This window comes from Ostrinia nubilalis, chromosome 12 (genome assembly GCF_963855985.1).
Source record: "Ostrinia nubilalis chromosome 12, ilOstNubi1.1, whole genome shotgun sequence".
Classification (NCBI taxonomy): Eukaryota; Metazoa; Arthropoda; class Insecta; order Lepidoptera; family Crambidae; genus Ostrinia; species Ostrinia nubilalis.
The window spans coordinates 8,509,781-8,534,955 of NC_087099.1; the positions used below are offsets into that span (position 1 = coordinate 8,509,781).

The 25,175-nt window shown below is 36.2% G+C and overlaps 1 protein-coding gene across 1 annotated transcript in view; it reads left to right on the forward strand.

Annotated features, from left to right (window-relative positions):
• The window catches only part of LOC135076894 (lachesin-like), a 47,330-nt gene extending 27,410 nt beyond the window's left edge, over window positions 1-19,920 (forward strand). Inside the window, exons 5-9 of the mRNA XM_063971406.1 lie at window positions 1,541-1,709; window positions 4,445-4,560; window positions 17,950-18,084; window positions 18,959-19,111; window positions 19,727-19,920. Of these exons, the coding sequence (XP_063827476.1) occupies window positions 1,541-1,709; window positions 4,445-4,560; window positions 17,950-18,084; window positions 18,959-19,111; window positions 19,727-19,878 (725 nt within the window). The 3' untranslated portion in view covers window positions 19,879-19,920. The remainder of the gene's footprint in view (window positions 1-1,540; window positions 1,710-4,444; window positions 4,561-17,949; window positions 18,085-18,958; window positions 19,112-19,726) is intronic.
• The last annotated feature ends 5,255 nt before the right edge of the window (window positions 19,921-25,175 follow it).

Sequence of the window (25,175 nt, forward strand, 5' to 3'; positions counted from 1 at the left end):
AACGGAAACAAAGACCAACCGGACATGATGAAACTCCAGCCGCAGTTAGCATAAAATATTTATTTCATCCGGTTTCAAACATCACATACATTGATAAAACTTTTATCAAACATGTACTCGTACCTAATCATTCACTTCTTCTTTGCCGGTGAATGAAAGATCACGATGGTGATATTGATCATTGTTTAATCTACCAAGAAAAGCTTTGTTATCACTATAACAACTAAGCACATTTATTGATAGAGTCAAGTTACAAGCTGTTTTAGAAGTTAATTGTGTTTTTCTCGATCTATTTATTGTATTCAACTTTTATTCCATTAACTGTATTTTCATTATTGAAATAAAGATACAGGTGTGGAACCGTCGCCGAAATCGGTGGAAAGTTTTGAGACTATTATTTTTAAGGGGGCTTAATGGCTGGCCTTCAAGCATGGCACAGAGTTAATGATTGAAGTTAACCTTGAGCAGGGAGGGCATTAAGAAATGTCAAATGCTTAACGCAATTCAACAAGGAAGTTATGGTACCTATTTTTAGTAGGCAACAACGACACTTCAAAATATACACCTGTGGTATCTTATGATTGATCTTTTCTAACAAAAATGTACCTATGGTCAAATCCAATGTGTTGTGGATTGTTTTATCTTAAAGTGAATATTCAACTTTCTAACTGTCCTTCAGTAACTATTGAAGAATGCTATTAATCTATTAAAATTGTGCATCACAGATCAGAGAAGATAAGTTACAGAAAGGAAAAATGGCAAATCATAATAATAATTATAGGCTTCCTATTACTTAGTAGCGATCTCGATTAGTAAAACCTTCAGACATAAAAGTACGATCATTTTATGGAATTCACTGTTTTGCCTTGCAAATGTGGCAAATTATCAGCGAAATATTTTTACATTTATAAAATTTCAGTGGATTTAGAAACTGTTACCAACAGTTTGCGATCTTCATTAATTATTTATTGTTCGGATAACTTTCTCGCCGCTTGTTGTAAATTTTTAAATGGTTTTTGTACCACGTTCTTCTATTATGCATGGAGATTCAAATGTATTTTGGGAACGTTTACCTACTTTTTATTGCAAATATCATAAATGAGCGGCACTCTACTTTCAAGTAACGGGATATGTATGATTGAGTAAAAGGATAGCCTGGTTAACCTTTAGCTGCAGCGCAGACCATCGAATTTTAGTTGGCCGATAGTTGGGTCGGGCTGTTAATCAGTACGAACATGTATGAAAGTGCGCACATTAAGTAGGTACATTGATTTGGTATCAGCCGATTCTTTTTTACACACAAATTAGAATCGGGCAAAGCTATTTGCCCATTAAATGTCGGTGGTCTACGTCTAGGCTTAGGTATAATTAAATGACAAACAAGATGTCATCCTTCTAATAAATAGCTCTAAATTATGCTTTTAAATAAGACTGACACAGAATTAATAAAACAAACTGTTACTGTGTTACTCGTAAATAGCAGGCAATTATGAGTAAGTTTTTTTGTGTGACTTACTTTAATTCCCTTTTCCTGTCGCAGTGCCACCAGATATTCTGGACTACCCCACAAGCAGCGACCAGGTGGCTCGCGAAGGTGCCAACGTGACGCTGAGATGCGCTGCCCACGGCGTGCCCACGCCCAGCGTGGTCTGGAGGAAGGAGGCCGGTGACCTCTTGCCCACGAGCAACTTTAGTGACACACATAGTAAGTTACTAATATACGACACAAGCAGCGACCAGGTGGCTCGCGAAGGTGCCAACGTGACGCTGAGATGCGCTGCCCACGGCGTGCCCACGCCCAGCGTGGTCTGGAGGAAGGAGGCCGGTGACCTCTTGCCCACGAGCAACTTTAGTGACACACATAGTAAGTTACAGGACTATTCCCAACTCACGTTCCCTGCACCGCTGCAACTCCTGTGTAGCCAGGATCTACAGCTTGACGGCCTATAAAAACCCAACCAGTAAAGGCCAAGTTTGTCCCGGGGGAAATTTAAGCTGTCATTGGACCCGCAAGGAAATTAATCAGGAGAACATAATAAGAGGAGTGCAAAGTTAGAGTTTGACTTCCCTCCAGTGTAGAGCGAATGACGGGTGACAAAACACATACTTAGTAAGTAACTCCACAAGCAGCGACCAGGTGGCTCGCGAAGGTGCTAACGTGACGCTGACATGCGCTGCCCACGGCGTGCCCACGCCCAGCGTGGTCTGGAGGAAGGAGGCCGGTGACCTCTTGCCCACGAGCAACTTTAGTGACACACATAGTAAGTTGTTAATATACGCCACAAGCAGCGACCAGGTGGCTCGCGAAGGTGCCAACGTGACGCTGAGATGCGCTGCCCACGGCGTGCCCACGCCCAGCGTGGTCTGGAGGAAGGAGGCCGGTGACCTCTTGCCCACGAGCAACTTTAGTGACACATATAGTAAGTTACAGGACTATTCCCAACTCACGTTCCCTGCACCGCTGCAACTCCTGTGTAGCAAGGATCTACAGCTTGACCGCCAATAAAAACCCAACCAGTAAAGATCAAGTTTGTCCCGGGAGAAATTTAAACTGTCATTGGACCCGCAACGAAATTAATCAGGAGAACATAATAAGAGGAGTGCAAAGTTAGAGTTTGACTTCCCTCCAGTGTAGAGCGAATGACGGGTGACAAAACACATACTTAGTAAGTAACTCCACAAGCAGCGACCAGGTGGCTCGCAAAGGTGCTAACATGACGCTGAGATGCGCTGCCCACGGCGTGCCCACGCCCAGCGTGGTCTGAAGGAAGGAGGCCGGTGACCTCTTGCCCACGAGCAACTTTAGTGACAAACATAGTAAGTTATTATTTTGGACTGAGAGTGTATTGTGGTTTGCATTTTCTGGCGAAAATTTCATCTCGATTTTTCTGGTCTGCTGATTCACCGTTGAAAATAACTTTCTGTAATTTTTAAATGGTATGAAAAATAACAAAAAAAAATAGAATATGGAATAGCCTGACAAGCTTAACAATTGACTTAACTACTCCACAAAAGTTTTATCTTTCTTTTGACACGAGTAATTTTGTCTCTATTTATCCTTTTGGCTCAGCATAGAACCTACACAGTCTATGTCATGTTGCAAACCTGAAAATTAACTGATTTCTTTTTTCTTATCAATACCACTAGCATGAATAATGAACATGCCGGAAATTATTATGAAGTTAATATTAGTTAGTTAATTAAATATATGCAAAATCAGTTCTCGAAGTCAAGAAGTCGATGAACATTACCTAGATTCCGCGGTAACAACCTACTTACTATAATAGAAAACTCATCGACTCACATGTCAGTTATTGAAGAAGCCACACCTCGGAATTTGAATTTCCTTTGATCTTTTGTGAGGGCAAAGTAGGTAATTGGTGTTAACTTCGGTTGGTTCGTATGAATTCGAGGCAACGAAACCATACAACTACCTACAGATAAAGGCAGATCTCGGGCTCTCAATTGCTTTTTTTATTTTGAGGTGGGCCAAGGACTTGATGAAATATTGTTAGGTTAAAAAAAAATCAATTTTAGCAGGTATAATTTGACCTAGGAAAAAGACAATAATTATTTATAATTTGCTTAATATAATTAACATTACCTAACACTCATGATCATTATAGGTAGATCAGACGTAAATAGCGGCTGTGAAAATTTGACACAGTGACTCGACACAACCCACACGACTGGTAAAAATAGTAACAAAGTGAGATGCTTTAAATAATCAAGTAGAGCACAATTACTTAACTTTTTCCGTCGTGCTAAAAATACAACAATAAATCTATATAAAGTTACTTTCACACCTAAATATTGACACCACTCGGATACGAGTCAATTATTACGAATGACTTCTCCCTTTGACGTCCCGTAATAGAATTTAACAAAATAAGCTTTCTGACAATTAAGGAAGCTCATTATCATAAATTAAGTAAGAACAACAAAGGTCCTGACATTGTGTGGGATGACTACAAATATTATGGTTAAAATAATTCAAAAGGAAACGTGAACTTCCCGTAAGGAAAATCGTAATTTAAAATTATGCTTTTATGCAGTAGGTTTATTGCAAGTATTTTGTAAGACTTGTCCGAAAGTTTTAAAAAAAACTTGTAAAAATCAGGTTTCAATGAATTTGTTGATAGGAGCCTAGATAATCATTTGTAATTGATATTTTTATATTATTTGTAACACTCTTTTCCTAAAAGTAGCTAGCTACTAATGCACCGGTTTTTATTTTGTGATCAAAATAATTATTCATCGCATTAGCATTACAGTGTATTAATTAGATTAAACTACAAGCTAGAGCATACTACGAGTATGTCATTCGATCTTTCATCATTCGTGATAAGTTAGCAAGCCCCAAATGGACCGTCTCTATTTACCTTACTCTAGGTACCTTAGACCCTGGTATATAAACCATTTTTTTTTCAGATACGTCGGTGAGCGGCGCCGTCCTACACCTGGTAAAGGTGTCTCGACTACACATGGGAGCATACCTTTGCATCGCTAGCAACGGTGTGCCGCCTTCAGTCAGCAAACGAGTCATGCTAGTTGTTCATTGTAAGTACCACTTACTATAAGAACAGAAAGAGCCAAAGCACAGGATGCGTTGCGGTGGCGGTGCAACGCCGGAGCGGTGTCGCTGCGTCGTCTTAAGGTGCTGATAAACTTGAGCATTAAAATATGAGAACATTTTAGCTAGCGTTCTGGCGAGCATTCAAGCGAGCATTGCTTCGAGCTAATTGGCGAGCCAAGCTTCGGTCATCGTTCCGCGCCCCGCCGCTCTGCGACAACCCTCCCTGCAACCCTGTTGCTCTCCAGCTCCAGTGTGTTGTAAAATAATTAGTTATTGTTATTTTAGAGCGTTCACTAGAATGCTCATGAAAACATTCATAGCAATGTTTGGCTCTATGCTTGGCTCAGCTGGTTGTTCAGTTCGACAAATATAAAAACGGCGAATGCTCGATGTTCTGTTACAAGTGAATGCTCAAGTCTATATCAGCACCTTTACGTAGAACTGTGGCGTTAGGCCCTTTTCACATCTCCCGGTTGCCGGCTAACCGGCGCCGGGTACGCGGTGGTGAAGTGTATGGGCATGCCGGATTAATTACGCCGGTACATGTGAAAGCTACGTACCATGCCCATACACTTCACCACCGGGTACCCGGCGCCGGTTAGCCGGCAACCAGGACATGTGAAAAGGGCCTTACTGTGGCGGGCACACGAGTGCGAGCGGTGCAGCGCCACGCCGCGCTATACGACGAATACTTTGCGGTGCGGCGCAGCAACGCATCATGTGCTTTCGCTGAAAGATATCCACTGGTAAAGCCTGGTCCGTGAGCACGATGAGCACGTCATTGGACAAAATTCTACGTGCTCACGGACCAGGCTTTAGACAAAGATCTACACAAAGGATTTCCACAACGACTTGTCCTGTGCTGCAGAGGCTTCCCGCAATCTTCACCAGGTCGTCAGGTTCACAGGGGTATGCCTGCCTGGAGGTACAGAATTTATTAATATCTAATTTACACGAATACGTTTGGGAACTGACCTAAGAAGAACTGCTTTATCCAAGTACAGTATGTGAACTGAATTAGATATGATCTTTGAATCTGTACTACTGTAATCGTAATAAAAAATATTTGTATTTGTTTTTAGAATGACGTGACTCTACATTATAAAATGTGTTTTATTTAGGACATCAGTCCTAAAAATAGAGGTCGCAGGTTTAATTCCCATACAATACAAACATTTGTATACTTGTATAGGTATTACACAAATATAGTGTATTGGTCTAGTCATAGGTGCTTTCTTTACAATTGTACACCTACACCTACAAAAATGTTTAATACATAATATGTTTATAAACGTTTTGTGGAACAAACTAATCCACAATATTATGTATAAAGTAGCATTAATTTACGTACGAATGACGATTGTGGTTCGGGTGAAAGACCAATAACTTTGGCGTAGTGGAGTGATTGAAATAGCGTTTGAAACGAGCGTTTCATTCATAGACTTGAAAGTGGGTCGAACCTTCCTTCAAATGGAGTTTCTTAAACCGAGCCTATTACAAATTTAGATCAATACTTGAACATTCGCATAACGGCATTAGAAAATCAGCGAAAATAGACAAGGCGTTGAGTTGATGGTTTGTTTGACGGTAGTCAATGCCATCTAAGGCTGAGTAGCACCAACTTACTTTGACCGTAACTATAACAATAACCGGTGTTTTTTGTATAGAGTTTGACATGTTTTTGACGTTTGTTAAAGTTAAAGTAAGATGGTGCAACTCAGCCTTAGAAAATCAGCAAAATTATATCATAGCATATCTGAATTGTACAATTGTTTGTTATCCTAAATAAAATAAAATAAAATAAAATAGCGTAGATTATGTTTAGATGACAATGTAGGCTTAGAAAACTAGCTGACCTGGCAAACTTCGTACCACCTGTATTCATAAGCAATAATACTCGTATATGATTCTAATGGTGAAATAATTTTCAAATCGGTAGTTTCGAAGCTTATTTGACACAAACAAACAAACATTATGGCTTGGTTTATATTGTGGATTATATTGGATTGGTGGTTGGTGGGTATGGTATGGTTGATCAGTATGGGCATGTATGGGAGTGCGCACACTACGCCGATTCAATTTGGCCGATTCTTCATACAAATTAAAATCGGGCACAACTATCGGCCAACTAAAAATCAACGGTGTGCGCATACTCTAAATCTTTCTTCTTCTCAACATCAGCAATATTGTATCAAGGTGATGGATGATGGTTAGAGGACAATCTTTGCTAATATTCGTACTCCTTGGCAATAAAAACAACATTATTTGATTAGCTCTATAAAGAACATTCATTTATTATGATTAGGCTTCCTCGGCCATGTTTACGGAGGCGTACGAGCTCATTAATTCGAACAAGTTTTGTTACAAGAGCAACACTGAAAGCTAAATAAATATCATAATAAGTATTTTTAAACCTTACCCATTATAAAATCATTTTTTGAAAAAGAACTACTTATCAAAATTCAGCGGCTTTTATTATAGTGTAAGCTTATTACACTATTACAAGATATTAGAAATTAGTAGGCACTTCATTAATTAGAGCTTTAGTTAAAATGTGTTTCGTTTAAAATTCATATCTTACACTTTTAGAAAACATTTTTTGAGCTAATCTTCAAGTAAAAGTAATTTGAGGTAGAAAAATCTATAACATCTACGCTATGTGGACATAGTAACGGTAATGTTACTTAATTTCATAAAACTTACTTACGTACGTTTTGAACGATATTGACTTCAATTAAAATTCTGCCAGTTTTCTGAACAGAAGCAAAACTAAACAAACTCCATCTAGATGTCGATTTCAGACTAAAATAACACTTTGGGTACCTTCAAATTAGACGGCCGTGTGCACGGCACTGCCCAGTGTATTGAAAACGGGCCAATTTACATGAAACTACCGAGTTCAGTGGACAAAATTACAGTCGGTATGAGAAATCACTGTAATCAGCGCTTTGGATCTAGCAAAACCTTTGCTACAAAACAGCTGAATTAAAAAGCTTGTATTACCTATAAATGTTAGAAATCTAACTACACTATACAAAATATTGATTAGTGTGATACCAATGTAACATAAAAGTTATTTATTTACATAGTTATGTGTATATGGAATCGCTGAAATATAACAAAAAAGTTTTGATATGAATGCGGTACTTTCAATATTATTATTCTTCGTCATTTTGGATTACGCTGTATAGAAAAGAATAGTGTTTAGAATAAATGAGTATAATGAACATAAATCTAAAATTATAAGACCTACGATCGCCTAATGACATAGGACATACATGATTGTTGTTGTTGTTGTGACTTTTTTTTTTTTTTTTTATGTGATAGGAGGCAAACGAGCAGACGGATCACCTGATGGTAAGTGATTACCGTCGCCCATAGACACCCGCAGACCCAGGGGCGTTACAGGTTCGTTGCCGGCCTTTAAGATAAAGATACGCTCTCCTCTTGAAAGCTTGCAGGTCGTATCCGTCCGGAAACACCGCAGACGACAGTCCATTCCACAGACTAAAAGGACTTACATAATTTAGCTCACTCACTCATGATTTAACAAGAATTTTTAAATCAGATAAAGCAGTTCATGAAGTTATTCTCAAGAAAGTCTCAATAATGTCGTCTAGACACCTAATTTTAAAAACCAGAACCTCATGTACTAACTTCATAGACGTTTCTTTGATGTAATTATGAGTTTATAGAACTTGAGATTCAGGTTGTATTATTAACTTTTTGGCAACTTTAGGTACTATTTTACGTTGACTTTACTTAGGCACTACTTAAGCAACTATCTATTAATAATGTACTCTATTTTACAAAGACTTAAAACTGCGTTTAATCGTTATAAATGATAGACCGTAGTAATTTAATCAAACCTACGCATATATCGCGATGAGTCCGCTCACGAAAAAATAGCTATGCCTATTTAGAAATAGAATTCATGGCATTATCAATTAAATGTTGAATTATAATTATTGAATGTTGTTTTATACATTGTGCTAATCTAATCGATACAAAATGTCAAGTTCAAAATAGGTTTCCTAACCTTTTGTAATACCTATTTTATTACAATTTATTTAATGGTTTATTAAGGTGTAACAAATGAACAAACAAATAACAATTGAATATGAATAGCTCGTATGTATAAGCATAAATAATTAAACAGATGTGTTTGAGGTTAGGACAATTGTGGAAGTGGAGCATTGAATTACGTAGGTTATTATTTAACTTATTGGCATAATACTTATGTGGCATGTTCGTACCTAGTTAAAAAAAACAAATACAACAAACGGCTTCGTAGAAAAATACAAAAACCATAACTCGCCTCACGAGAGTGGAGTAAATAAATAATTTCTGCCGTCGAATTTAATAAGAATTGTTTGACTTTATCGTGACCGCTTCAACACGCAATTATAGGTACCGACAGCACATCAAGCTACCCAGTAGCATCTTAAGTCGTTGGATTAAGTGCTATTTTGCGACAAAAATGTCAAATGTGCGTCACTGTACAGTTGTAATATGACTTTTGAAAGGCACTAAAGCTTTTTTTAACCATTAACAACAAATCGATTAAAGTAATGGAATACATTACTTCAGAAACTTTTATTAATTAGCCGTGAATTAAATAAAAGTTAGTTCTGAAATAAGGAAGTTTTTAACTTAGCTGTTTTTTACTACAAGTTAAATAATGTACAGTGAGTTAAAAGTTTTAAATTATTTTCTACTGAGTTCTATGAAAATACGTAGGTAGTTAAAGCTACGATTACTAAAAAAAAAATTTGCTGCTCCGTAAATTTTACAAACTTCCAAATTTTGTACGAGTAGGTATACACTATAATTAAGAATCAAACGAACTTACCTGTGATGTTTGATATCTAATTATACGAGTGTCTTGACCGAAGATGATTACGTTTTACATGCAGCAGTACCTGGGATGATGCCGTCCTTATCACACTTTTAGAGAATATTTATTTAAAAATATAAGTTTTAAATATAATAAAGTACGTGTTTTGACTCCTCAGCACCGTAGTACATTCCGCGGTCCGCCATATTTCTTGTCATTATTTTAGAGCAAATTTTTTCGATCGGTTAAGGGTAATTATTCTCGGGTGAGGTGGGACTGTAATCATCTTCGGTCAAGACACTCGTATAATTAGATATCAAACATCACAGGTAAGTTCGTTTGATTCTTAATTATACTTCGTATCTCTCCCGAAGATGATTACGTTTTACATGCAGATGTTTAGAGCATCGAAAAAATTACAACCGTAGAAACTATTAACTTGTTCAAGGTATTTTAGTATATAAACAAAACATTGTTTACTTTCGTAATAATTAATGATGGTTTTGAAACGAACAGTTAACAAAATCACAATCACACAAAAAGTTAAATTAAGTAAGTTTCTAGTCTAATATTTAAGAAATGCCTACTTGACAAGATTAGGTCCACTAGCTTGCAAACCTTACGAATGACTTACAAATTTTAAATTATTTATTATTATTATTAAATTAACGCCAGTCCGGTGGACGCAGACGAAGCCCGAATGGCGGGTATTATGAGTGCTATAAAAATCGATATTATCAAATTTGAAGTTCCACTGAGTTACCACTTTTTAAGTGGTTTTTGGTAACTGACAAAAAGATTATCATCTGTGCGTATACCAATAGTCCTGTCAATGTAAGATTTAAGTGTTGCGGCTGGGCAATACTGGGCATAGTACAAGGTTTTCCATAATGTACGGTAATAATATATAGGTACAATAATAAATGGTTGTTAAAATTAATCGAGTCCGGTTTTAATGTTTTCATCAATTTCATCTACCTACTTTAATTTATATTTAGTCTGGATACAATAAAATATTATTAGTAATATTATTAGATAAACTCGGAGTATTCATATCTGTGCAGAAACCAGAACTAGAAGAGGTATACACTTTTTTTTTTTTTTTTTTTAGGGAAATGATAATTTAATACCAAGTAGTGTCATATTTAGGCGGTCTGAGGCGAAACACGCTTTTGAGAAAACTTTTGATACAGTCATTAGTAGTAATATCCTGATATAACAGTATAGATAAAGTCAAACGGTAACCATTGAGAGTACTGTACTGTAACTAACACCAGAATAATTGAATTTGTCCGTTGAGTATTCCAATAAATGAGCTGAATTTGATTTACAACCATGATTTTAGACTTTAAGTATATTGTATAATATTAGTATGTACTATGTGAGAAAGATGTCATTAACATATCCAGAGAATTAGTAGGTGCGTCCCGCCTCAACAGCGATTGCCTGATAAGTTGCCGACCATCAGGGTTAAATCCGCATGGAGAGGATGATCAACTCTGAAGGGCGAACACAACAGAATTTTGTTAGGTTCAAAACGTATGACTTTTGAAACGAGGAGCTTTGACCACAATAGGTACCACGGTAGTAGGTCAGAATGGTACTACTATTTTTTTTTTTTTTTTTTTTTGTATAAAACTTTACAGAGTTACATTAAATGTGAAAGTATCAATAACTTCGGAAATAGGGTCTAACTCCCAAGATGCATTCGTAGAACATTGGTGATTTTGAATAGTAAATGTACTTGCAAATAAGACGAATTCTGGAATACCAAAAGGTAATGTAATTTATGTAAATGCGTAGTCTGCTAAATTCATAGTACGTGTCTATATTTGATTGACTAGATTCGAAATCTGTGACCACGTTTTCACACCCAACCACACCAATTCCATACTCGTAACTCTCGAGCAATATTATTAAAATTTGTGTGCTGTATGCAATAACCGTTGCATTGTCTATTCTTAATAAGTAGGTGAGATGCAAATGTTTCAAGATCATAGAGTGCAGCGAGCAATTCCAGGGTATTTAAATGTAAAAGGAACTGTAACTGGGACCAATTTCCAATGGCTGTTACACGTTGCGCGATTGCGGTTGAGGTTGACCAGTGGTTGAGGCATCAAAACAAATCATTTGATTGCACGGTACATGATGTGCTGTGTCAATGTAATCTCTCCAGTCTCCACTATGCTAAATTATGTTTTAAATACTTGGCAGATGCATTATAATGTTTATTGTAGTTATTTGAGTAATTGAGTGCCAAGATGTTTTTCCCGGTAACTTCGTGTACATCCAGCCGTAATTTTAACGGCGGGGCACGCTGAGGTCAATAACCCCAAGAATGAAGCAAATTAATCGAATGATATTTTTTGTAGTTTTTAGCATTACTAGTGTCTTGCACTTTTGTTAAGTTAAATTCATTTCTATCGTATTAAAAATGTAAATTTTATAAATATAGGTAACATTATTATTTTGATTGGATAAAAATTATTTTGTCCTCCTACCCTAGTTGCTCTTATAAATCTCCCGTTGTTTGAATATTATTCCAGCATTCTGACCGTTCCAATACATAAAAATTGGTACAGGTATTGGTACAGATAGATGGCCGAGTGATTGCAAAAAGTGTAAAACTGGTTTTAATAATTTTATAAAGACAAAAGGCACCGTGCGGATGTAAGACAAAAACGATCGATCACGAAGAAATTCAAACAACTGAATATTAAAGTGCTTGGAGTTCCATGACAAACGAAGTCAAATTCATCCATTTTCAGCAATTGGTAATAAAAGATAGGAGTCTTTCAAATCTAAGGTTTTCACATAATAAAATAAATATTGTTATCTAATTAATAATGTAAAGTCAGTGGTATTATTGTATTTTAAAATAGTTAATATTAATTAATTTATTTAATTCCTTTAAATTTAGAATAAATCTATGTCTACAATTTGGCTTTTGTACAGTTGTCGAATATACCTACTACTCCCCTCAGGTGTAATATGTGACCTACATTGGGGTACTCCAACTTGGCATGGTTAAGTATAAAATCGAAATTTATAACCCTGATCCAGGACAAAATAGTAGTATCATTTTATTTTGTTATGTTAGGTAAGCCATTTATTTTAGTAGTATTTAAGTCTACCAGCTACTAGCATCTTGGTGCCTATCTGCTGAAGAAAATTATCATCTCCGATTCGGTTGATGATAGTCGGGTCTCGGGTTAACCGGAGACGGCCCCGCGGCGCAGGCGGCGGCGGCGGAGCCGGCGGCTGCTGGGCTGGCCGGGGTTCACTCGCTGCTCAGCGGCTGCCGCTCGCTCACAATGCCCCCCTTGCGTTTAAAGTCTGATGAGTTGTAGACGTGCTGGGCTGGTATTACTGAATTATATTTGTCATAGATGATTCGAGTGGTCTGATAAATCTGACCCAAACAAGAGATTCGTTTTGATTTCTTTCATGATATCTCTTGAGTGTCACAAAGTAACCGCCAGCATCGCTCAAGGTTTTCATAATTCCTTACTGAATATTATTCCATTTGTGACATAGCTCATCAAATCATATTGAAGGCTCGGTGAAATCAGTTGCAATAAGGATGCGTACAGCAAACAGAAGCAGAATCAGATGTTCAGTTGTATTGCTGCCTTTGTTGAAGTAATTATTATGCGCAATTTTTAGCAAGTAAATAATGTTTCATCAAGTCTTTTTTATTTGTAGGTAGGAAATCCATTAATCAATATTTTCCAACCTGTTGCTAGATCCTTGTGAAAGTCTTTGAAAGGCTTTGACTTGAAAAATACCCGGTATTTTCGTCTGATGTAGGTAGGTAATTATTGTATGCTCTATTAGTGATACTTCACAATAAAGATTTTTGTATTTGATAGGGTAACAAATTATAAATACCCCATGTATATTGTATATTATTATATTTATAATTATGTTATACTATTTTACGACGTGTTGATACGTCTACCCACGTTATAAGATAATACGTTAGGAAAATAATCAAAGCAAAATGCAATCAGTTTAAAAACGTCTTATCCACACACGATATACGTCGGGATGTTTATGTATTTTGTATAACACGATTTTTGTGCGTGTAGTTTAGTATCCACACGATTTACGTCGGGATGTTTATGTATTTTGTATAACACGATTTTTGTACGTGTAGTTTAGTATCCACACACGATTTACGTCGGGATGTTTATGTATTTTGTATAACACGATTTTTGTACGTGTAGTTTAGTATCCACACACGATATACGCCGGGATAAGCAATAAATCATCCACACACGATTTACGTCGGGATGTTTATGTATTTTGTATAACACGATTTTTGTACGTGTAGTTTAGTATCCACACACGATATACGCCGGGATAAGCAATAAATCATCCACACACGATTTACGTCGGGATGTTTATGTATTTTATATAACACGATTTTTGTACGTGTAGTTTAGTATCCACACACGATTAAGTCGGGACACAAAGTATTACCACGGAGGGTAGTTAAAAATATTCATTTTTAATACAAAAAATAGAAATTATTCACATTATTTCATAACAATTTCAAAATACACGATTCACAACTTACCAGAATGTTTTAAATATGTATGTATGTATGTCTGCAAATCTGCAGTGACTGCACGATGGAGACAACGATGTTTTTTTCTGATTCATCATCATCAGATAAAACTATAATTTGTCGTTGTCTATGTACATACGAGGTTTCTTAACAAACTTTTCACCATATCACTATTATCACCATTACTTGATCGTTTCCTTTTACCCATTTTCACGCTAAGTTATTTTTCTTGAAAAAGTACGTGTGAGTCGGACGAACACCAACACAAGTAATGACAAGAAATATGGCGGACCGCGGAATGTACTACGGTGCTGAGGAGTCAAAACACGTACTTTATTATATTTAAAACTTATATTTTTAAATAAATATTCTCTAAAAGTGTGATAAGGACGGCATCATCCCAGGTACTGCTGCATGTAAAACGTAATCATCTTCGGGAGAGATACGAAGTATAATCTGGTCTATGCCAGAATTACAAAATTAATTTATTAAATAGTTTATTCATAATCGTATTGGAGATTAAATTGAAGCGATTACTTCAGTCATGTAATGACACTTCACAAACTAAATTAAAACAAGTTTAATCGGCTTGCTAATTGTTTAAATTAAACGTCAATAGAAAACACACACAGGAGACTGTCTATGCTATTATCATACAACAGACAAGGTTTCAATCCCGATCACACTCGTATCTCACACTTGTATCTATTCGCCTGCTACTATTGAATATTGACCATTTGCCGCGTAAGTTGGCGGCGGTCCAAAGACGAGTACAAGAGAATGCGATACGCTATCTGCTATCTGCCTGCTGGCCACTTTACGGTCTTGCTGGCTACACAAAGAAATGCGACAACAAATGAAACAAATACATTTGTTGGGACAGTGAGGCAGGATTGGATGTATTTGAACCATAATCTTAAGTCCTTCGGTATGATAACAATAGACATTAGCTTTGCTTACATTTTCAAATAATTATGTCAGACTCAAAAACAAAGTTAGTTTTGCAGATGAAATATGCGTTCCCTAATACTATCCAACTGTAAATGTAAGTTTGTTATGACAGAAAGGCGTTACTAAGTAAATTACAAAATAACTATTTTCCTTTATAATTTGTTCTTCATATAAGTGCTGCTTCTTACCTAATTATGATTCTAAGCCAGTGGGAAGAAACTTTTATGATAAATTAAAAACCTTAAGGGCTTTAATTTTTAAATTGGTTAACTTAAGGGCTTGATTCTTCTACAGCTCTTATAGTTTTGTATAAAAGATTTTAATTTTAACGGCATAAATCTTCCCGCTTTTTTAAGCTTGGCCGATTGGGAGTGATCCTTTGAGGGTTTATTTCAACGTTTAGATTTTTTTTAGATTACAGAATACTGACAAAATGTACCTAGGTAATTAAGTTATTTAAGGAATTCCTAGAATACAAGATAGTTATCTAAGAAAAAAAAATCTGTCTACTGAACAATAACTTTCCAAGAATTTGTTCAAAGAATATTTTCGTGAATACCTTTTATACTCAGCAGACTCATTTAACATAACACACTGTTTTTATAAAAGAATCCTCACAATATTACAAATTAGAATGAGGAAAGAATATAAATTAAGATAAATAGCTTTACTTTATCGCACAGAACAAATACAAAGGAAGGTAAATAACAAGTGAAATATTCTTATTAGTCCGTCATAGTAAATGTATCAGCCAAGGTAGAGAGATTGTGGCGTTTTGCGACAATGTTTAAATCATGGATAGGAATGGTTTTAATGACTTAAAACTAAGGCTGAGTTGCACCACCTAACTTTGACCGTAACTATGACGATAACCGGTGTTTGTATGGAGCTTAACAGATTTTTGACGTTTGTCAAAGTTAAAGCAAGATGATGCAACCCAGCCTAAATGGTATAATATTATGTTGAGGTATAACTCATTTATTTATGTAAGTTAGTAGGCTTTTAAAAAGCACTTTAACACGTCCCAGTATTAACCCTAACGCTGCTTAAGGACAATAAATGGGCTAGTGCTGAGAAGAAGCAGCGCAAGAAACTCAGTCACTATTGTAAACTACTATTTACTATAGTGGTGTATTTCATTATACCTACACACGGTCTTCCGATGTAATTGGATTCTTTGGGAATAGTATTTGGTGTCTTTTTACATAATGTATCATCTAGGTCTAGTACTCCGTTATTACTTATTCAACTTAATCGAATATCCAATGTTAAATAAAATTTTCAATATCATCACATCAATACTGCTAAGACGCTTTCCATGTTTTCTTGAGATGCAGTTGGAATGCACCTGGGAAGGTTTGTTTGTCTTGTCATTTAATCTCTATTTGTTTTTACTACATGGAATGGAGAATATTTTACCTAAAATTCAAATATAAAGTGAATAGGTACAAATACAAATAGGTTAGGGAAGAAGTTAATTGGCATTTAACTTTGTAACTGATTAAAATATTTTTCTATGTGTGTCATTATGCCTTCATTAGACTAACTGGAACAGAGTACACTCGACTACCTACGTAACAGCCTAGGCTAACACATTAAGCTCTCAAAACTAACATCTTATGTATCTTAAGTAGTTCTAATAAGGTATAATTTTCAACTAAATATACTTGTCTACTATGCTGGCACGGTACGTGTCAGTAAAAAGGGGCACTAAGTAAATCTCAGGCAGCAGTTGTACCGCGGCTCGCCGCAGGAGTCGAGTGCGGTTGCTCTTTATTGCCGCACCTTATCTCGCTTCTTAGTGCCCGAAAGGGCTGCGTTGCCACATATTTCTTGCTAGCTCCCGAGATTATACGAGATCGCTTGTAAATTTTGGTTTAAGTAACTTTTTATGGTGAAAGAATAGGAGCAAAGATATTTTAATGAAAATAAATACTGATTCTTTGATATCCAGTCCCAAACTAAGCAAAGCTTGCACTAACAATGTTAATCTATACCTAATATAAAAATGAATCGCAAAATGTGTTGGTAAGCGCATAAACTCAACAACGCCTGGACCAATTTTACCAATTCTTTTTTTTTTAATGTTCGTTTAAGTCCAAGGATGGTTTTTACGGCGAGAAAAATTCGAATAACTTCTGGGAAAACCCAGGGTGAAGCCGGGGGCGAAAAGCTAGTAATTAATAATGGCATCTTCCCATTTGCCGATACGATCCAGAAGTACAAACAAAAGATATTATTTTATTTAGGCGGTGTATAAAACAGGTGGATCTTTAAAAATTCAAGAAACGAAAACAAAATACACTCGACATCAAATAAATCGCACCTCCCGCGACAAGCATTTTCAAATGTATGCATCCCCACTTCCCACCAATATTGGCACCATTTAAAAGCCTAGTTCTAACCTTCATTTCATTAAAGGAAAGGTTTTTACCCCAAAAATGTGTCTTTAGAAGGATCCAGAGTCACTTCTTCAAAAAATAGGTAGTTATGCTTGAGCCAACTTTTATGGCTATAAAACTGTTAAGTTGGAATTAATCGCTATCCATCTGTTAAAGAGGACACGTGAGATCATAATTTGGTTTTATAACCATAAAAATTGGTCTAATTGATCCCATAGGTGGGCCCAAAGTGAGGTATTTTTTCAAGTCACATTTATGGTATATGTTAATCATTTATTAAGAAATTAAATGTGTTTTTCTTTAAGGATATTTATTGGTCTTTCAAATAACACCAATATTGTTGGGGCACCATGATTGTGTCAGAAGAAAATCGTTAAAGTTCGCGTCGCGGAAGGTGCGGTTTATTTGATGTTGAGTATATAATTGTGAATCTAAAGACCTTTAGGGCCTCCGCGCATACTAATTTAATTTTCGATACTGAACCGCGTGCTCGAGTTTTAGCGGAGAAAATAATTATTCAAAATGCTTTTTTTAGTTTATCTCAGTCAGAGACATTATTAACTTTTCCCTGCCATTTCTTCCAGGAATCATTGGTTTTTTCTTGTTCCAGTTCCGCCGATAATGACAATACAGAACCAACTGGTGGGCGCGAAGGAAGGAGACACCGTGTTCTTAGACTGCCACTCGGAGGCGTTTCCTCGGTCCATCAATTATTGGACGATAAACGAACAAATCATATCACAATGTAAGTACAAACACCGGCACGCCATGCTATTTATTTGGCAACAAAAATGTATATCTAATGTGCGGTTCACTGTACTTAATTAGGTGTCAAATAGTAAAGTCATTCTGGGTTGTATTGATCGGACGATTTTTCAGTTGCTTTTTGACGATGTCTTCATTAGTTGAACGTACTGATAATTAAATAATAATAAGACGTCTTCATAGACGTAGACATAATCATTTATGTAGTGAAAAAAATCTATGAAGGGTAAAATAAATAATGTAAAGTGCCCCATAAGGGTTACCTTTTCTTTTTTATTATTTACTATATTTTGAAGTTTATAAGTGCCACTTGTGGTGTAAACTGAATAAATATATTTAATTTTGATTTTGAAACAAGTTTTGTATAATTTCATCGCATCAACAAATAATTAAAGATGTTTAGGTAGGTACTAATAGACTTTTATTATATATTTCCTTGGGTTCTTTGTTATAGTTGATAGACCCCAAAATTAATTTCAAAATAATAACAACAGCATAGAAAATACACTACAGACAGCATCAAAAGAAATTCTTCATCTCGATTTATAAAGAAAGCTGATATTTCAAGCCTTCTTCATTTTAAACCATCCTGTTTCTTTTGATGCAGACAATATACTTTTCTCGTGAATTAAGTTAATAAGAGTAAAATTACTTATGTTTTGCTCTTTAAGTACTTTGGCCTGTAATTATTAAAAAATGTATTGAATTTTCAAGTAAATTACACAACAGTAAGGAAACCACGCACAACATTAATAAGTCAAATTAGCCTACTTGTTATTTTTTAGGCATGATTCAAGTTATTCAAACATCTAGGTTTTTTCATAACAAAAACTAAATAATTTGATTTTTTACAGCGGACAAAAGGTTCGAGATAACCTCAATAGAAAGAGGTTATGAAGTAGACATGAGGCTGAAAATCAAAAAAGTGGGGAGGCACACCTTCGGCACTTATAGCTGCATATCAAAGAACTCCCTCGGGGATACGGACGGGACGATAAAACTGTACTGTAAGTATGAATCATACGCTAGCAATGTTTACATTACGAAGGCACGCGCAAGTTTTATTACAAACTGGTAATTTATTTTGTTTGGGAGTTACCAAGTTACGGAAAATGTTTAGTTTCCCTTTCTTCGTTGTCGGCAAAGCGATTTTGTTGCGGTTGCCAGCTAGTCGGGTCCATTCGCGGATATTTTCCAAGCTGCTCATAAATAAGTACACCAAAGTTTCAGTGAGAATACTTACTTAAAAACCAGAAATCTGAATTTCCAAGAATTCAAATACTACCACCAGTTTTGTATTTCTTGTAAAAGTTTTCTCATTTTCATACAATAATATTCCAAACAAATTAGATAAAATTGATATTAGCTACATTTTTTGTCTCATTTACGAACATCTGAAACTTATATCGAAATCAGAAGAACTCGTGTAACAAAACATGTTCATTAAGTAATTCCTGCCCTTTCCGAATCTGATACTGAACCCATTACTTGATGTATCCATCGAAAGTAAGGAATGTTGCTGCGAAAGGTCGAAATAATGGGTACGGCGGGTAACGCGATATTTTCCGGCGAGCCCTTGGAAACCCGAATAGGCGAAGTTCTGACTTAGGCTACTGTTACAGCTCTGTCGGGGAAGTATGAGGAGATGCAGTACAATGAGGTTGGGGACTTCGACGAGACTCCTGACGTCAGCGAGTTGGAGGCACTCAAGCGCAGCGCGGGAGACCGGCCGAGAGCGCACCTCGCTCTTCTGTTAGTGCTCGCCGTGTTATAAAGCTACTTTGTATATACAAATATATTATTACGATTACCTTTTGCAGCTGTTTTATTTTGTCACAACTTAGGCGTTTTTCACATTGTGACGCATGGTCGTAAGTCAAAACGGTTCCAAAACCGGTCGTCATAAGACGTACGACGCTCTACAATTTTTTTGGGTCATCATGTAAACTAACTACTACATACGACTTTCGTAGCTAGGTTTACCTCAGTGCGATGCTAACATCGTACGTCCAATACATTACGCCGTTGGAGATTAAATAAAAGTATGGTTCCACAATATTCGAGTGGGTCGCCGCCAGTGACAGCTGTTTGTTGTAGGTATGGGTAAGTGTTCACCTAATATGATTTTCTCAGTCCTCGCCGTCTAACAATAGATGCTCCAAATAACAAAGGAATCATTTTAAAACTTCGCTTAGCATTGGAATAACGCCTAGTTTCGTAAAATTTTCACACACAAAATATAGAATTCTTTTTTTTAATTTAAATGAAATCTTAAGAATTATGTAGAGCTGAAAGAGAACATCAATTAGTGGCTAGTAATTAATTATATTACAAATAAAAATTTTATTTAACCGCCTTCTATCGCAAAGCAATGCCGTAACCGGGTGTTTAGATACAAAGCTCCAAAATGAATATTGAGAAAATTTGTTGAGACAAAAGAAAAGACAAGAGAAAGTTGGTGAAGATTAGAAACGCTGATTGTCGTCCAGTTCTGAGTCTAACTTACAATTATATGGCCTTATCAAAAAAAGTTACACCCTAGTTGAGCTCTGGCTTAAATTGTCGTTTAGTATGGAAATGTCAGCATCAAATCCAGAATTTATCCTAGGCGTAGTTCTATCTATTTAGTTTGTTTGTTTCTATCCTAGGAGTTAGTAGAGCGTAGACTGTCAATAAATAAGACTTAGGTACTTCTACACTAAAAGTAATACTACTTACTTGTCATAAAAAATAAATTAAAATGTGGACGTTTTCATCCATTTATTTATCGTTTATAACAAATTCAATAAAATTTACCTTCACAAAGTAACTTATCAAACTATCAAGATATCAGGAAAAATTCCAAGAATGTATTTTTCTGAATCTTCTCTTCAAACAAAAGCGATTTCATCGAAGCGACAACAAAGTCAATCGCAAAAACGGGGATCTTTAAAAGAAACTGCAAACTATAAATCGTGGCGCTTTGTTTCAGTGGGACGTCATCGTGATATATCATGCACGCCGCGTCTTGGGACTTATATATTTCATGTTAGTCCGACGGGCGAGGATATTCGCGGCCACCTGAGCTCGTCACCGACAACAGTTTCGAGACGTGAATGTAAATTTGTCACACAAACCGTCCAAAGGTGTCACGTCACCCCTATCTCCCGTATCTCTAACAGCTACTTTATGGACCCCGCGAATCGTCGCCTAAAGAGACACGACGCCGTCTGAATTCATTCCACACACGCCCTATCTACCCGATTGCTATTTCCTCCAGGTAATTGGTGCAGACTTTATAGTGCGAACGCTGAATAACAAGTTGCTCAAAGAATTGAGTGCACATTTTAATTTTATATCATTTTAACACAATGGCATAAGTAATATGCATAAAACAAATGACTACACCGACTGAGTTATAGTTACGATTAAAGTTAAAGGGATGCAACACAACCTTAGTATGAACTGTACCACTGCTATTGACAGGTGGTGGACTCAAAATTTAAAAATTTCTACCTCAAGCCAATCTAGATAATGTAACATTTTAACTGGCCTATATTATCGACATGATTTCAGGTCAGTTCATCAAATTGAAACCTATTCGACTGTATCTTCCCTTTAAGATGAAGTTGATCAAATTGATCATCAATTGTACTTAGTTAATAGTCTGCTACTCTCAATAATTACCTCTACAAACATTAATAGCAATTACTTAACATTTATCACTATACTGCTAGCTGATATGTTTGTGGACCACGACAAAGCAAGCTTTGTATGTGAAATTGTGATCGTATGATAATTGCCGTCATTAATTTAACACAACAGCTGTTTCTGCCTTCAGACGCAAATATTATTCTATTCCAAATATAACTTATACTCACAGGAGCACTTAATAGTTACACAGAATTACGTGGGAGAACTAATTACCGTAATTATAAATTCTGTAATGATCCGATCGTGTAATATACAATACAAATTAAGGACTATAAAGTCCGAAATTAGCAGGTAATAAATTGCTTATTAATAAAATAAATAAATAAATAAATATCCTTAGACATTTTACACTGCGCTTCTAGTCCCAAACTAAGCAAAGCTTGTACTATGGGTACTAGACAACGGATATAAACATACTTAAATACTTTTTTTTTTGTAAATACATACTTATTATAGGTACATAGAAAACACACAGTCCAATACAAACAAATATGTTCATGCACACAAATGTAATGTTATTAATAGATAAATAACATAAGGTATTATTAGCAGACGAAAAATAATCTTTTGACTAACTTATTTACCAGCACGAGGAAGCCTCTACGCAAAGAAGCTAACGGCTTGATAAATTACATGATCACGTATGTCAATATGAAGACATACAGTCATACCTACTAGATCATGTGCTCAAGGAAATAACACAAATCAAGACGATTTAGGTATACTCTAGATTCTAGAATCATAGAGCTTGAACTTAGGCATCTATGAATCAGTATAGTATGTGCCTATAATGCTTATTATTGACATAAAATGATCATATAGCAATTACTTCAATTAATGAAATCACGTTGAACGAGCTTAAAATAAGTAACAAGATTTTTCTTCAACATGTAAATAATGTTATTAAGAAATAATATTAAAAAACTTTTACTAAATAACCTTACATTGCATAACTCATCATGTTTCTTCCCAAATACATGTTTCAGTATGTATTCTGATTAACCATTACTTACTTCTCACTTAGCCGAAACTTAGTCCAAAAGCTAGAAACTGCAGTTTCCACAATGCGTTAACCCAATAAATCATTTAGCGCAACTTAGCTACATAAACTAGCACTTCCCTGTAAAAGTCCCAGGACAAAAAGTGAAGGTGGGGCAGGAAATAAATCCTCAAATTGTTAAAAAAGTGTGACAAATTGCAAAAGGTGACATTGCTTAAAGCTTTCTTCGGCGATCGTGTGTCTGTCTCACAATCAGTATCCTTTCAGGCCCGTAGGGTTGTCACGCGCGGGTCCGGATGCATTCAGGGGCCGGTCCACTTTGACTGGGCTCGTTTCGGCCCGCACCGGCCCGTCCGTGATCTGAAAACGACCCGATAACCTTGCTAAAGAACGAGACTATGTAATCAACCGTGTAACGCTATTAGGGCGTTATTTCTGTAGGGTATTCTTCGGCCGAACCTTTGCTTAATAGTAACTTAGGTTTAATAAATGTGATAATAGTACTTTAAAAGCTCTTTAATTTTTACTGGTCACCTTATTTTAGCTACTGTAACAAAGTTTAGTTTATAAAAGAAAGCTAAATGGAACATAGAATTACATTGATATGATACAAGTTTACAGAATAATTAAGTACTAATCTTTCTGAGTAAAGATATACTACGAGTATACTTACGAAAACGTTAAACATTTCCAATATTAGTGAAATAAGTAAAATAGTTTGCTACAGTTTTAAAAGCGACATTCCGCGAAAACCGACATGCATGTAGCAATGAATTAGAATGGAAAAGAATTTGTTAACAACTACGAAACTTTACAAGTTCTGGCTACAAGCCTCCTCAAATAACAGCACTTAGAGCATGTAAATTAAGAACTTTATTACAATGACGCATAATTCGAGCGTTGTAATTGTTTTGTGGAACGCAACTCATACTCGTACCAGTCAAGTCACGTTAGTTTTGAGAGACTTTGAACCAAAGCGTTTAAAGACATTAAAGGTAGCCTATCAGTACTTTATCAAGATCAGTGGTTGGCATTATTAACAGACTGAAATAGGTTCCTTTACATGTACCAGGTTATTAAATGATATAGGTAAGTATCATTTATCGTCATTATCATTTCAGCCATACTGCCGCACAATTTATAAACGCAGTAAGTAACACGTGAACAGTTTCGAGAAAAACGCGATCAAAGTTGAAATTTTATTTTGGGGTGTCTACAATTAGTTACGCAAATATTTGTAAAAAAAAATATAAGTATGGGCTTATAGAGCTAAACTCAAAGTTTATTTTGATATGAGGTTTTTGTATTTTAATTAATATTTTGTATTTAAAATTATTAAAAAACTGTTTATGTTATGGATTAACTAAGTTTTCGTTCGATAGTTACTACCCATGAATGCAGTATGATTGTTCCTTACTGCGTTTATCAGTAGTTTTCGTTACTTACGGTACATGTGTTAAATGATTGATTTAAATTTTAGTTCTTACAACGTAATATATGCGCCGTATCTTTACAACTTACTGCATTTATGAGTGGGAGTGTGAATCAAAATAATTTATCAAAACTTTAAATGCGCAGTAACAATACAATTTATACTGCGCTTATCATAACGCTTTCATGTTGAACTTTCCCAAATGACCAAGGGGTAAATGAAACAAGTATTACAAAATAATTGCTGAGATCGCTTGTTATTCAATCAAAAATTAAGATATGGCACCCACTTTTAGATCTTAATATACCAATCTAATAAAATAAAGACTCGGTCGTTCGTCTCGTCCACTGCTGGACAACGGCCTCCCCCAAGGATTTCCACAAAGACCGGTCCTGTGCCGCTCGCATACAGACACCTGCCGCGACCTTCACCAGATCATCGGTCCACCTAGTGGGAGGCTTGCCCACGCTGCGTCTTCCAGCTCGTGGTCGCCACTCAAGAACTTTCCTGCCCCAGCGGCCATCAGACAACTTAAGAGTGTCTCCAATCTTCAGAGGAATGGGTACAACACAGCCTTTGACATGATTTTTGTCTTGTCCATTAAAGACCCATTTGTTGAGAGGCTCTATTGAGGCAATCGAGCATTGAGCTTAGATCCTCCACGGTCTCAGCCATGATTACGATATCGTCCGCGAATCAAAGATGGGTGATGTACTCGCCGATGATATTTATTCCCAATCCGCTCCAGTCCAGAAGCTTGAAAACATCTTCCAGGGTGGTAGTGAACAGTTTTAGAAATATGACATCTCCCTGTCTGACCCCTCGCTGCAACTGGAGTCCTGATCCCGGAGACGGACTGACATTGTGGCGTTTTCGTACAAGCCTTTCAACGATTATATTAGTAAATTTGGCACCGTTGGAGAGACTGTAGCTTGAAGAGAGAAGT